Source organism: Zosterops lateralis, assembly GCF_965231275.1.
Source record: "Zosterops lateralis genome assembly, chromosome: 3".
NCBI classification, from domain to species: Eukaryota; Metazoa; Chordata; class Aves; order Passeriformes; family Zosteropidae; genus Zosterops; species Zosterops lateralis.
The window spans coordinates 110368937-110384049 of record NC_139764.1 but is presented as its reverse complement, the minus strand read 5'-3'; the positions used below and the strand labels follow the sequence as shown (position 1 = coordinate 110384049).

Here is a 15113-nt window from a genome sequence, read left to right as displayed (position 1 = left end):
AGATTGCCCAGAGAGGTTGTGGATGCCCCATCCCCGGGAACGTTTGAGGTCAGGTTGGATGGGGCTTTGAGCAATCTGGTCTAGAGTTCATTGCTGAGATCAGATGACCTTTAAAAGTTCTTTCCAGCTCAAATCCTTCTATGATTCTATCCTATAATTCTGTGATTTTTTTGGTATTTAGGGTCCAATAAATTTCACTCTTTTGGCAGCTGTGGAGGTTTGAGCCATGACAGCCTTGCACTAATAATGAAACCCTTCCTTTTCTGCATCCCAGGAGCAGGCAGATGTGCCCTCCTGGAAATGGAGCTATCCACTGCTCCCTATTGTCTTTTGCAGATGTTTCAGTGCACATCTCTGCCCAGCAGCTCCAAAGGCTTTTGCAGGACAATGTGGATAATTTTACATCTCCCTTCTTCAACACCAGTGACTTCACTGTGACCAGAGACTCCAGCTCCTGCTATGAAACTGTCTGGACACTGACTTGGGAAAAAACAGCTGGGGACTTGCCCAATGCTATCAGTGTACAGTAATTTCTTTTACTAATCCCCACTTTGATCCCCATTTGGTGTCTTTGGTCTTGGCTGATTCACTCTCACAATGGTTGATTTTATGAAGACACCATATTTAGACAATCTTCCTATCTAGAACAGCACTTTAAGCAAATTCCAGATTAATAATTAAAAAAAAAAAAAAAAAAAAAAAAAAAAAAAAAAAAAAAAAACCAAAAAAACCACCAAACAACCAAACAAAAGCAAACAAACAAACAAAAAACAGTTGTAGGAGAAGAAATTACATTGAGTCTGTGATTCACAACCAGGAGACTTGAGTGTAATTTCTGCACAGCAAAGGGGCTGGTGTACTGAAATGAAATCTTCATTAATTATATCTACATTAAGGTTTCAGTGCAGTAACTGAAGCTCATCACAGGCTTGTGGCATCATTTATTTGCCAAGTAGGTATTTTTCTAAGAACTGTTTTGTCTGGCTTCATATCAGGTTCTCATAAATCTCAGGTGAAGGTTCACTTTACACTTTCCAATCCCAAGATTTGTTACCTTAGTTTTGCTTCAAGCAGAAGGATCTTTTTGAGTAAAGACTCAGACTGAGATGGTTCCTACCTCAAAAGGAAAGAATTTCTTTTCACATTCAGCTCCTAGAAGCGTGATGTTCTTTTCAACAAATTCCAGTGTTCAAGATGTTGGCCTGGAGGGTGAAAAAAAGTTTGAGTGGCATCTTCAGCTCTTGCACAGGCCCTTGTTTCACCTAAAGTCATGTCTTTGAGAAGATCTTTCCATGCCTAAATCCAAATTATATTATTGGGTATTAGAAGTTTATTTACAAACTTGACTCCTGAATTTCTTTGCCATCTCTTTGCCTGGAAGGTCAAGGTGGGAGCAGGGAGGTGAAATCTTGAGTAATGAAGATTTAGAGGTGGAGATAAGATTCATGGAAGAAGAGTGAGAAGTTTCCAGGAGTTATCTGCTTGTAAAGATTCTGTTTTAATTTAAAATCACAGGACAGAAAAAGATGAGAAACTTAAATTCCTTGATCTTTGCCAGGTCTCTGCTGAAAATCTCACTGGCCTGAAGCCAACTGTTTCTACTCGTGTGGTTTATGATGGGGGTGTGTTTATTGGACCAATATTTGGGGACATGCTCGCCACCCTCCATAACCAAACACAGGTGAGTTGATGTGCTCTCACACTTTTCACTGATTCAGCAGGGTTGTGTAGCCCCAGGAGTCTCACAGGTATTTGAGTACCTTGTTCTGCCAATAAATCCTTTCAGGAACCTGATATTCTGTGCCATTAATTTCTTATATTCTGCTGACTGGTTTGTGGAGCAGGACTTTCCTCCAAGAGATGTTGCAGGTAGGGAGAATAGTGATCATGGGTGAGGGAAGACAATATCTTTTTTTCTTTGAAGCAGTGACCAAGGGATGAAAATCTCTGAACTCCCATCCTTGGTGGGTCTTGTGGTGCTGGGCATCAAACTGGGAATTACACAATTCATCTGCAGAACTCTGTTACACTGACAGGCAAAACAAATGAGTTGGTGGCTGGGATATTTCTCTGTGAGTTAGGCAAGTCCTGAACCTCTCTGGATCTCAATTCTCCAAGAGGGAAGAGAGAGATAGGAGAGTTTCAGGCTGAAGGAGGAACCATTCCAGTCTGCTGGATGGACAAATGTGTTTCCAGCTCTGCTCTCAGATGTTGCAGAATTTTGGCTATTGCTGGTTTTGTTTCCAGCAGACTCACAGGCACTCTGGCCCTAACAGGGTATGGTGGATGTATTCCAAGCCCAGCTGTGCAACATCTGGGGCCAAGCCATCCTGACTTTTTCAGGAGCCTGGTTCCCACCCATGAGAATTGCTCTTCTTACAGTGACTCAGCCACCTAGGACATCTTTTCCATCCGTGCTGCACAAACCCTCAAATAGCCCAAGTGAACCAAGACCAGCAGCAGCAAACAGATTTTTCTGGTAGTTTTTGAAGCTTTATTATGGCAGTGTAAAATTGTCCCTCTAATTATTGTGTCTCTGTCCAAGCAAATCTGTGCTCATTGCATTTCTTTGGGACAAATACTTTGCTTTCTGAGGGCATTGGTGAACTTTCCTGGCACAACATTAACACCTGGAGAGAGATAAAGAGGGGCTCTTTTGTGTCCCATCCTTTGCCAGTTGACTCTTCAAAGTTACCAAGATCTCAGGAGGGATATTTCTTCATGTCTCTTTTAGATAATCAAGGTCACAGCCCATTTTTTCTTCCTTCAGTGTGAAAAACAAGGGGCAAAAAATAAAACTGAGGGCTGCCTGTTGAGGAGACACATTGTGGGTTACATTTTAGTCTTCCAGGGTGCTTTAAACATAATAAATTTATTCCCAAGGCAAAGGGGAAAGAACTGGGGGAAGGCAGGGACAGTCTTCAATGGGTGATTGGAAGAACAGGAGTTTGAGGAGGAGTGGGTCCCAGGATGGTGGGAGATTGGCTGGACATGCAGCATCCAAAGCTGTTCTCTGCTGTGCCTTGGATGAGCCCTAGCAATTTGCTATTTAAGTTTGCAATTAAATTTGCAGTGGGACTGCAGTGGGGTGAAGAACTCTCTGTTTGTGCCCTGTTCTGAGCATTGAGTGCTCTCAGTAGCTCAGGTGGCTACCAGCATCTATCAGTCAGCTGTGGCTCTAGAAAACATCTCTGTTTCCTTACCAGCTTTAAGGTAACTCTCTGATCTGTCTCCAGGTGGTGGTGATGGTGAATGACATCCTTGCAAACTGCTCTGGCTCGTGTTCTTTCCAGTTCAGCCAGGAATTGACACCCATAGTCAGAGATGTGGAGTATTCATCAGGTAACGGGGCCTGGGGTCTGAACACAGTGGCAGAAATTCTGTGAAAAAGATCTGCCAGCTGCTAGTGATTTCACGTATATGTTTGTGCCTCCTTTGGTAAATTTTTGATTTTATGGAAGCTGCATTTTTATGGGTCACTTCTGATCAGTTCCAGTTCCAGACATGCTGAGTGTACAAGTTTGTCCTGAGAAGGGCAGTGGAGCTGGGAAAGGTCTGGAGCACAGGTCTGAGCAGGAGCAACTGGGGAGGCTCAGCCTGGAGAAAAGGAGGTTCAGGGGGACCTTCTCACTATCCATAACTCCCTGATGGGAGGGTGCAGCCAGATGGGGCTTGGTCTCTTCTTCCAGGGACAAAGAAATAAGATGATAGGAAATGGCCTTAATGTGCATCAGGAAAGGTTTAGAATAGTTATTAGGAAAAATTTCCTCATTGAATGGATTGTCAGAACAGGCTGCTCAGGGCAGTAGCGGAGTCACCATCCCTGGAAAAGTTCAGAAGGCTTGTGGATGTGGAATTTGGAGACATGGTTTAGTGGTGAACACAGAGGTGATCTCAGAGGTCTTTTTCAACCTTAATACTCTGTGATTCTATGGTAGAGGTATAAAGGGGAGAGAAACAATGGCAGGTTTGATGCCTAAAGCAAAAAAAACAGCTCTTGGCTCAAGTTATTTTTAATAAAAATCTAAAGAAAAATGTAACAGCTGGACAGGGACAGGCAGGAATTGCTGTTATATGGAACAATGAGATATCACCAAGGGTGTAGTTTTTAGGATGCCCTGTTGAAGCTGGTAAAAACATTTTAACTGTTGGCTGAATTTAAATTCTGGGTATTTGTTGGGATATTAAGAGAGATGGCACCACTGGGAGATGTTTAAAGCATGATTTATTGCCTCAGTCTCATGAAGAGTGAGAACATCTTCACGCTTAAGTTAGAGGTCAGTTGTCCATGGTCAGTGGTCACAAGACCACAGGTTACAAGGCTTTAAAAGGTTTATTAGCCAATAAACTACTGCCACACATATTGTTTTAATTTTCACACCAACAGCTAATTAAATTGTATCACACATTCTGCCACAATGCAGACTTTTTTATCCAATCATATAGTGGCACACAATCCTACAGAACTACACCTTAAAACTTTTTACCTTTATAACTACTTCTATATCTTACCTTTAAAACCTTAAAACTCTTCACTACCTAAATTATTATGTCTCTATCTACATTACAAACTCACATTCTTGCTCATGGTCTCTAAATGTGGAAGCCTCTTCCAAAGTCTCAAGTCAAACCCTGTATTCATTTCTATCTTCGGTTTTGAGAATTTTCTGTGCCTTGATTTCCCAATAGGCATTGCTAGGCCAAAATTCATGATAATTATATGATTATATATTGATGATTATATTATATTCCTCCAGGTGAAGGCCCCCAGGGCACAGTGGTTGTGAGGGGAGCTGGCTTTGGCGAGCAGCAGGCGAACGTGAGGGTGGAGGTGAACAACAGGAGCTGCCATGTCACGGCTCTGAACCAAACCCAGGTGGTTTGCCAGGTTCCGAGGCTGCCAGCAGGGACCCACCTGGTGACACTGCTGGTGACACCCCATGGCTTTGCTCTTGGGGCCACCATAGGACATGGGCTCTTCCTGACAGTCCAGCCAGCACTGGCAGCTGTGGAACCTCCTTCGGCTTCGGAAATCGGTAGGTGTGAATCCTCCAAGGGAGCTGCTTCCTGCTTCTTCCTTGTTGTTGCTTTTTATCTTCTTTTCCTGCCAGAGTCGGGATTAAATGCTCAGATTTTTGTGTTTGGACTCGGATGTTTATTAATTCTTATCTATGTTATAGTCTCACAAGCTGTGAGTTGTACAGTGCTTCTAGCTAACAAACTAAAATATGGCCCCTATATCTTTCTCTACAAGGCCTTTTAAGAATGAATTGTCCAATTGAGAAATGACACCTAAATTATTTTTACTTTTAACCCAATAACCAACACCCATGGTCCTCAACACGGACTTTTCTATCCAATTATAAAATACCACCTAAACCCATGAAGAAGACGGTGAAAAAAAAAGGACTAACCTATGCCCTAAAACCTCCATCTTGTTTTATATATATTAATATATTATAAAACCTTAAACTCAAAGTTTTCCACCATGTGATATTACACACTTCTGTTCAAGCTGCACACCCATAATCCCAGTTCTATCATTCAATTTTGAAGTTTTTCCAAGGCCTCAGGTCAAATGTAGTGTTTTCTTGGGAGGCAGTGCTTGTCAGCACAGAAAGTCTAAAATTTAAGTCTAAAATTCTCAGTGCCCAGGGTTTCAACACCTTATCATGGCATATTTTGGCTCTTCTGTACTTTCACTACCAAGATTTTCACCTGGCGAAGAAGAAATTTTATGGCTGGACACACTGTGTGTGTGTGCCCCAAAGAACAGTCAAAAATGACCTAAAGACTGACAGATTCTCTTTGGCTCTTTGTGCAGGCAAACAGTTTCCTGAGCGGTTTTGTTTGGGAATTATGATTTTCAAGTGCACGTATATTCATTTCAGCAAATCATTAGTGTTTCACACTCATCCTCCCATATTAATTTGACACATAGTTCTGTAGTATTTGAATTAATCTGGCCTAATTAGAGTGGGGAAATTTCTTCAGTGGAATGGTTGGCAATCAGTGGAACAGGTTGCCCAGGGCATTGGTGGAGTCACCATCCGTAGAGGGATTTGAAAGATGTGTAGGGACATGGGTTAGTGGTGGGCCTGGCAGTGCTGGGTTACTGGCTGGACTTATTGTTCTTAGAGGGTTTTTTGAAATGGGAACTCTGGTTAATCCAAGCCCCATTAAAGCAAATTCATATTCTGAGGAATAAAATGGAAAACTCACCCATGTTTAGGTACAAAGCAAAGAAACATAGAGAAGCTAAAGCTAAACTGAATCTCCTTCCTTTCCCATTACGCCTCCTGTCCTTGAAATAGAAGAGGAAATAAGGAGTGATAAATTTCATACCTGAGGACAAGAGCTGGAATTTTTTTTTTCTTTTTTTTTTTTTGTTGCGTGGGAAGAAAGCTATTCTAACTCTTTTACTACCATGTTTCTTCCCTAATATGAGGCTCATAGCACACTAAGTTTAAGAATCACTTTTAATTTATAGAAAACCCAAATACCTCCAAACAACTCTAAAAGCAATCCAGCAATGGCAAATTTTAGTGCTTGGGCCTTGCTTCTCCTTTCCTTTGCTGGCAAATCCACTCCTCCCAATTACAGTGATCTGTCACTCATTAAAAAGAAAGCAAGTATAATGCTATCTTACATTACATGTGCCTGGAACGCTCATAATTGGAAAGAATTACAGCTTCCATCTGTGTTTTTAATTTCTCCCATTTCAAATACCTCTCTTTAATCTCATTGTGAAATGCACACAGGCAGTATTTCACTGCATATAGATATAATGTAGATATCAAAACTTAACAGCAGTCTTTACACAACCCTCGTGGATTCTGAACTCTAAATCTGAAGCTCCTTATCTCACAACTCTTTCATTACCAAGTGGCTTCGGTTTTCACTTCTTGCTCTTTCTGTTTCTGCAAATTTAATGTTACAGGAGGGGAAGGCAACAAAGCACCTTGTAGTTTGCTGCTTCAGCTCACTCTTGTCAAAATATTCCTGGTCTCATTGGTGCCATGCTGGGGGATCCCCATGACCTAACTCTAGAAGCATGGAATGCCTTTCTAAAGATACTCCCATGTTCCAGTGAATAGCAGGAGCTTGCTGTTAATGTATCTGATTGCTCTTGTCGGCCTGGATTTGCTGCCAGCCACAGGAAATCAAGACTAAAATTCTGTAATTCTCTGGTGGTTTAAAGAATTAGCAGGAATAGGTAATTTTAGGAAAGTGTATGAGGAAATTCGTCATTAATATATAATTATAATATGTAGAGGATTGCTTACATCACACGTGAAAAGAGGAATAAAAGCTCAGTTGGTTTTCAGTATAGCCATGCTAATAAATACAAATAAACACTGCATTAATTAGTGCCTGTCTGAGCAGTCTGTTCAGCCATAACCCTAAAACTCTGCAGTGCTGAGCACTAGAGAAAAAGCTTTAAGTTTCAAGGAACATTTCCTTTTTTAAAAAAAGTTTATCTGAATCACTTCAAAGCACAAACTCCAGCTTAGAATTGTCACTAAAGCCCACTCCTGTTCTCTTTCCTGTTTCTCTTTGAAATATCCCTGAGTCTTCTAATCACTTGGAAAAGCAAAGGGGCACCTTGACTCTTTGGAATTGGCTGCTGAACAGAGATCAAGCACAAGTCTGGCTTGTGTTGGGGGTGATCCCACATGGAATTGGGGAGGCTCAGTCTGGCACAGGGGTGAGCTGGGCTTGCTCAGCGCTCCACGGAACGAGTCCCTCCGTGACTTCCCTCACAACTCCAAGTCCTGAGCCCTGCCAAGTCCCCTTTCTATCCCAAGTTTCTTAGACACATGCTACAGGCTTTTCTGACAGCAGGGAGCTTGGCAGCTGTTTGAACTGCGAGAGCACCTGCTGCGTTAAGCTCATTTTCCATTCTTAGTGCTTCTTCCTTCCTTCCTTATTTTGTTCTCGGGCTGGGGGATCTGTCTGAGGGGGAGATCACAGGCCAGGGCTTGCTGGTTTAAATAAATATGTCATTAAAAAATAGACCGAGAAACAAAGCCAGTTGTCCTGTATCGTGGAGGAGAATTCAAGTAATTTGAATTCAAATAATTCAAATAAGGCAAGAAGGATCTCTGGTGGAAGGGAGGGAGCCAGGCACAGCAAGGTGAAACAGATCATCATCAGCTCAGCTGAGAGACTCTACTGCATTTTGTAGTCATCTATAAACAAAGAATTCTTTGCATATCAAAATATCCTACATATTGAATGTCATGGAATAATTCTCTGTTTTAGGAGGACTTAGAGTGACTCTCAGGGGAACCAATCTGGAAGGGGTAAAGGCAGTGTTGTTTGGATCCCAGCCTTGCCCAATTTTGGAGGAGGGCAGAAATTCAACAAGAATTCAATGTCAAGTTCCTTCTCGGGTAAGAAACCACACTTTGGGGAGCAGTCAGAGGCCAATGTGCCCTCCTATGTTTTCCTGGCCTGACCTACACTAGGGGAAAGGCAAAAAACTGCCCTTCAGCCAAGTCATGGCTGTGGAGAGTTTACTGTGGACTCTACAGATTAGACCAGCTTAATTAAAAATAAATTAATAGGAGATTAATGAAAACCAGTGAAAAAAGAAAGCTCCTTAATTTAGCAAGAATATTGCAAATTAAAAACTGCATAGTCACTCTGGGATTTTGTTTACTAGTTAAATGCATGTACTTGCATGAACATAGCAAATCCAAATCTGCATAGTCTGGGATTGTTTTAAGGTTTCTAAATCGCCACAGATACTCTTTAAAGTCAACATAACTGTAAACATTTTAGTAAAGTCTGGTGTATGTGAAAGTTTCATCAGTGCCATGAACCTGACTTATGTATGGGAGATATAGGAATATAGGAAATAACTTTGTTTTTTTAATTGCTTCATTCTTATCTCTGACATTTTCCTTCTCTCTCTTCCTAGGGGACAGAGGATGCTGCTGTCCATGTGACACTGATTTCTGGGTACCAGTCAACAACAGTAACCAACTTGTTCCAATACGATCCTTCCTTAAACCCTACACTTGTATCCCTGAGCAGGAACAGAAGTGGCATAGCAGGTGAAAATGCAGATGTGTACTGGGCATCTTCTGGGGAAGGTTTGTTAGTACTGATGGTGCTGGGACAGAGGGAATTTAGGTCTATAAAGTTTGATCTGACACTTTTTGTTTGTTTTCTTTTAAATTTTATTTCCCATATTTCCTGCTAGCACTGGTCAGTCCTGGTTGGTTTTTTATGGGTTTTTCACTAACATACATGAGGTAATGAGTTGCTTGCCCTAGGCTGGTATGGATGATGTCCACAGGATGTCAGATTCAGTCCTGCTTTTGTGTCAGGTTTCTCTAACTATGCTCTGAAATTATTACATCCATTCATACAGTGATGTCAACCAATGGAATGGCATGAAGCTGTGTCAGGAAAGGTTTAGGCGGGGTATGAAGAAATGTTTTTTTCACCCAGAGGGTGGTTGGGCACTAAACAAGCTCCCCAGAGAATGATCACAGCCCTGAGACTCCCAGAGCTCAACTAAAGTTTGTACAACTCTCTCAGGTATGGGGTGGGATTCTCAGGGCTGTCCTCTGCAGGGTCAGGACTTGAACTTTGATCCCTTCCAACTCAGGATATTCCATGATTCTGTATTTCTTAGTAAGAGATTCATTCATGGCAGAAGAAATGAGCTCTGGAGAGTGTCCTTCCCCAGGATCCCCAGGGGCTGACCACAAAGATCATTATTGACCATAAAGAGCATTTTGGGTATGAAATGCCTTGATAGCAAGGTGTAGGCAACATTTTTTTTCATGTAGTTCCCATTTTCAAGCCAAACCATTCCTTCCTTTTTGACCTTGTAATGTGTTACTTTAGAATATGAGCATAGACCTCAAAGAATTAATGGAGACAAAATCCTAATTAGATCTCATGGAGTGTTTGGCATTCCTGTCTTTTGGAAGTTTCTGTTTGGGGTTTGTTTGGTTTTTTTTTTCCCCACATTTCCCTCATTCCCCCCGCCCCCCACCTCAGGATTTTGGGTCTGTGTGGGGAATAGAAAGCATAAATTGTGAATATAATAAACAAGTCTTTTAGAAAAGATTAGCACATTTCTGCATGGCAAACCAACACCAGTTACTTAATATTTGAGACAGTGAGGAAGGAAGATGGGAGGAAGACAGAAATATTCCTGTTTTCTTACCTCTCCCATCCTGTTCCTCCAAGAATATAATAATCTGACTTTTTCTCTCTATTTTTGCAACCTCTCCAGTGAACACCTTAAAGCTACCCACAGCTCCCAGGCTCAGCTGGACTTGGTGGGGAAGCACAGAGTTGGGTGACTTCCACTGCCAAAATTCCTTGTGCACTCCCAGCACTTCTATTCATTTTTCCCCAAATGCCCTTGTCATTTTCTATTACTCCAGAATGCATAAATAAGAGAAAACGTCCTTTATCATCTGAATATAATTCAGATACCACAAGCACCAAGAGGAATTTTTTGTAGCCGCAGGCAGCTCAGGTGCAAGGAATTCCTTAATGTCACAGTGTCTCATGAGCTGTGGTGGGGCTGAGTTCAGTCTCCTATTCAGAACCTCCACGGCTTTGTCTTTTAATATAATTTTCTTTCTATATAATAAAAAGAATAAATAAATTACAGTGATGCCTTCCAGGCATCTGGGATTAAGCTGACAATTGACCGAGAGTCCAAAGAGTTCACGTTATTAACATATTCAACTTCTCAGGCTTTCAAACTTTAGTTGAGTCTTTGTGAATGCAGAATTGGAAAGTACCAGCTCCAAGACCTGCTTAGAGGAGCAGGTGGTTGAGGGATGTTTTGTACAGGCTCTCCTGCTTCTTAGGGGCTTCTTCCTCCCTCCTTCATCCTTTCAGGGCAGACAGGAGGATGAGATTCACCTCCTAAACACATCCCTGTGCTCAATGTTTAGATGTTTGCTCATCATTGAAGATAAATAGACGGTTCTGTGGTGGGATTTGCCATAGCCCTTTTGTGTCTTACAATAGGATGAATCATGGCATGAAGTCTCTTTTCTCTTCAATGACCACAGAGGGAGCTATCAGTAAAAATGCCTTTATTTGGATTGATCACCTTGGCTTTTTAAAAGCTATTTCAGAAGAAATTTAAGTTATGAAAATCCCTTGTCTCTCAGCTTCATCCTTTCCTGTTACTGCACCATGCACAAATAAAGAAAAGTATCCCGTATCATCTGAACACAGTGTGACACACAGCAGCTTAAATAGGAGAGAGAGTCCTGAGTACTGACAACAAGGTGCTTCGGAGCAGAGCTGGTTGTCCCTGGAATGAGTTAATTTTTTTTCATAATGAGTTGTGTGAGGTTGTATTTTGGGTTCATACTGAAAATAGTGTGCATAACACAGGGATGTTTTGCTATTGCTGAGCAGGGCTTACACAGACTTGGGGACTTTTCTGTTCCTCACCTCACCAGTGAACAGGCTGGGGGTGGACAAGGGTTTGGGAGGGGACACAGCCAGGACAGCTCATCCCAACAGACTCGAGGGATTATCCAGACCATGTTGCTCATGTTCAGTTTATAAAGCTAAGGGAGGAAGAGGGAGACAGAGTGATGGAGTTTTGTCTTCCCAAGTCACCATTCCATGTGCTGGAGCCGTGTGGGATGTCTGAACACACACCTGCCCAGGGAAGTGGAGAATGAAGTTCCTGTTCTGTTTTGTACACATAACTTTTGCTTTACCCATTAAACTGTTTATTTCTCCACCCACAAGTTTTCTCCCTTTTATGCTTCCACTTCTCTCCCCCATCCCACTGCACAGGAGGGAGTGAGCAGTGTGTAGGGCCGAGATGCCATTTTGGGTTAAACCATGACAAGAACATCTGACTTTAGGTACCTAAAGAAATTTTTGTTTTATTGTGGAATGCTCCCATTACCTGGCTCCATAATTCTGAAAAACAGGCTCTAGATCATTTATCAGGGATTGAAAAAAAATAAAAAAAATCCCAGAACCTCTCAGCTCCAGAGACTTAAAAAAATTGGATTTGGTTTTTATCAGGTTCAGATATTTATAGAACAGACATTTATGGTAAGGAGAACATGAATCCTGTCCTGAGAGTGGCTATTGGTGATCATAAACAAGTTCACTGTTCTGATGCCTCAAGACAACCCTGACAGCTGCTGACCTCATGCAGGAGAGATTGAGTAGGATACAGAACCAATGCAGTCTTCAACATTTTGGGTTTGGGCTGATGGGCATGGCTGGATCTGTTCTGACATGATGGGACTCTGCTCTTTTTCAGGCAATGGCCACATGTGCTAAAATAACCATTGCCAGAAACACTGGAAAATTCTCTTCCTTCCTCTGCAGGAGGTGAGGAGCTTCACATTGGAATATCCCAGTTTGCCAACTACCAAAGCTCAGATGTCAAGGTGCAAATTGGGGACTCATGGCCACAGATCCAGGCACAGACAGAGAGTGGGGTGAATGTGACACTTCCAGCCCTGCCTGCGGGGTGGTACAATATTTCTGTCCTCATCAATGGCATTGCTCTCGCTTCAAACAGGTGTGTATTTTCCTTAGAAGCTTCATTCTCCATTCTATTTGGTGTTTTAGGGTTAATCTGGAAAGGAAGGTCTGAGTTTTTCACAAATTCTGTACCTAAAGGTGAATTCTGCAGTGTGGTATGAAATTATGAATAATTATCAAGGCATTTATTTATCTGTGGAGCCCAAGTCAGCAAACTGCTAATGCTACTCAATTAACTTCCCTTGGATCAGTAGGAGGTAGCAGAGAAACATTTTAGGAAAAAACAGTTGATTTGATGAAAAATGCATATTCAGGCAATCAAAGGTATTCTCAGATTCAGGTCAAATGCAGATAAATCCTGCTGTAGGAAAACAGCAGAAGAACAGAAACACTTTTCATCAAAAAAACAAAAGCTAGTTTGAACAATACAAAAATGCTTTGTTTGGGGAATTTTTAAATGATGCTATTTCCACCTCCTAAGGTGACACTTCAAGTTCATGCCTAGATAAATGTAATATAAACGAATTAAAATGTGGGGAAAGCTGACCTGAAATTGGGATGTAGGAATGTATTCACAAGCAACACAGTTTTGTTCCTCAGCCCTGGCAGCTGCTGGGAGTGATCCTGAAGTGACAATACTGGGGAGAAATGAGGTGTTTTTATTGCTCACAAACCAACTTAAGCTGCTCGTAATGTTAATGAACCTCAGAAGGAGAAAAACTGTGGTTGGTGGGATGGCACACAGGGATTCATCCCACCTGGTGCTGGAGTCTGTTAGCACCACCATCACTTCATCTCCAGGGATAGATTGGAAGGAGATGGGTCATCCCAGGAGAGGACTTTGATCTCTGGTGGGCTGCATTGCAGGATTGGGAAGATCTCTAGCACATCTTTTTAGGGAAGGGGGTGTTTTTAAAAGCAGAATGATGAAGAAAAATAGAGAGAGTGTTTGTGATAGATGTAGCTCAAATGTGTCCCTGCCCAGGGACAGAGGGGGTTGGAATGAGATGATCTTGTAGGTCCCTTCCAACCCAAACCATTCTGAGATTCTAAACCACAAGGTAAAATATTGGAGTGTTGGGTGGTCTTGTCACTGTGACATCAAACAAAAGGGATGTGCCAGGTGGGTGCTTGGCTTTCTGGGAGTTGTAAGGAACAAAAGCACTGCAACAGGAAGGAAAAATAAAATGAATACCCCAAACTGCCCCACATCCTTTCTGTGCTGGTTGTGTTTTGCAGGGTTGAGCCGTTCATCCAGTACCTCTCTGAGATCTTCACCATTGAGCCTTGTTGTGGCTCCATTCTGGGTAAACAGCATTGGTACATCTACAGCCACTTATGGAGGGTAAAGGGATCAAGGGCACAGTTTTCCTGCAGGAATGGAAAGTGCATCCCATTTCACACCCATTTAAATGAGGGGGTTTTGAATCTGTGACCCTTTATTATGCAGACGTCAACCAGCAGACAGCAGTGGTTTGGAGATGTGTGATTGTAGTGAGCATCCCTCCATCTGGTTGGCTGGCTCAGGGCTCCCTGTGCTTTGAATTTGATTTCCCCAAGTGTTTGCTCATGTATCCTTGCATGTTCCCGTTGGGAAAACAAAGTACGCCCACACCTGGCTCATCTGAGCTGTTCCTTTCAGTCGTTTTGCCCCCATCTTTCAAGGTTTTCCATGTGAAAGTTAGGTGGAAAGCGGAGTACAATTGTGGTTTGAAGCAAACAATAATTTCAAGTGATCCCAAAAGGCATGTTCATTTTTTGTTATGTTGAAAAGACAAAATAAAAAAAAAAAAGCCCTTTTTCAATGTTAATTTTAATCAAAAGGGAAATATTTATTAATCCCGTTCTAAGCTTTTAAACATGGGAAATAATTTAAGTGTGTTTCTGAGCAGAACATTGCTGAATTAAAAAGAAAAGTTTTTCTTTAAAATCTTAAAAAGCAGATTTGGGGTGGTTGATTTATTTTGTCATTTGGCTGGTGGTGGAGGGGAGTTGAATCCCTGTAGTGAATTTTACATGAGCCCTTAGAAATGCTTTTACAGAAGACAGAGAAATTGTGCTAAAACCTCAGGTCTTCCACAGATTGCTCTCCCAGGCTCACAACACATTTAAAGACACAAAAATTCAGAGGCTTTGTGGTACGTGATTAGTTCAATAGTTTGTGAAGTGCTCAAGCCTTGAATGATGAGAGAGTGGATAGAGCTTGGAGAGCAAATCCTGTCGGTTTTGAAGATTAAGCCATACTACAAAAAATAATAAAAGTTCTACCCTTCTTTTTATATTTCAGGGCAAATTGAAAATTAAATAAGATGTGATTAACTCTTTGGTTGTGGTTTTATGCATGGCTTAGCTGAATTAAAATCTCTTTGCTGCAAAAAGCACCAGTCCCTCCTCCCTCACCTGTAATCTTTTGTTGTCTCTAACACTTGTGTGTGCATCTGGGCTAAGGATTTGGGCTCAGTTGAAAAGAAACCTCATCATAAACCAGCTTATTTTTTCAGCTAGATCATGGAAAAAGGAAGAGAAGGGGCTTAATGGATAAAGAGGTTGAAGCAAGGCAGGATATTGGGAATACCAGTACTACAAACAAAAGGAATATGGACAGA

At 41.8% G+C, this 15113-nt stretch overlaps 1 protein-coding gene across 7 annotated transcripts in view; it reads left to right on the top strand.

The window, feature by feature from the left end:
- Positions 1–15113, top strand: part of PKHD1 (PKHD1 ciliary IPT domain containing fibrocystin/polyductin) — a 237303-nt gene that overhangs the window by 25123 nt on the left and 197067 nt on the right. For all 7 annotated transcript variants that reach the window (XR_014589511.1, XM_083856783.1, XM_083856784.1 and 4 more), the window contains exons 24-31: positions 337–521; positions 1559–1681; positions 3237–3342; positions 4758–5036; positions 8266–8396; positions 8927–9062; positions 12349–12544; positions 13747–13814. Coding sequence is in view for 6 of the 7 variants with exons in the window: in XM_083856783.1 (XP_083712909.1) it covers positions 337–521; positions 1559–1681; positions 3237–3342; positions 4758–5036; positions 8266–8396; positions 8927–9062; positions 12349–12544; positions 13747–13814 (1224 nt within the window). In the remaining variant the exon portion in view is untranslated. The remainder of the gene's footprint in view (positions 1–336; positions 522–1558; positions 1682–3236; positions 3343–4757; positions 5037–8265; positions 8397–8926; positions 9063–12348; positions 12545–13746; positions 13815–15113) is intronic.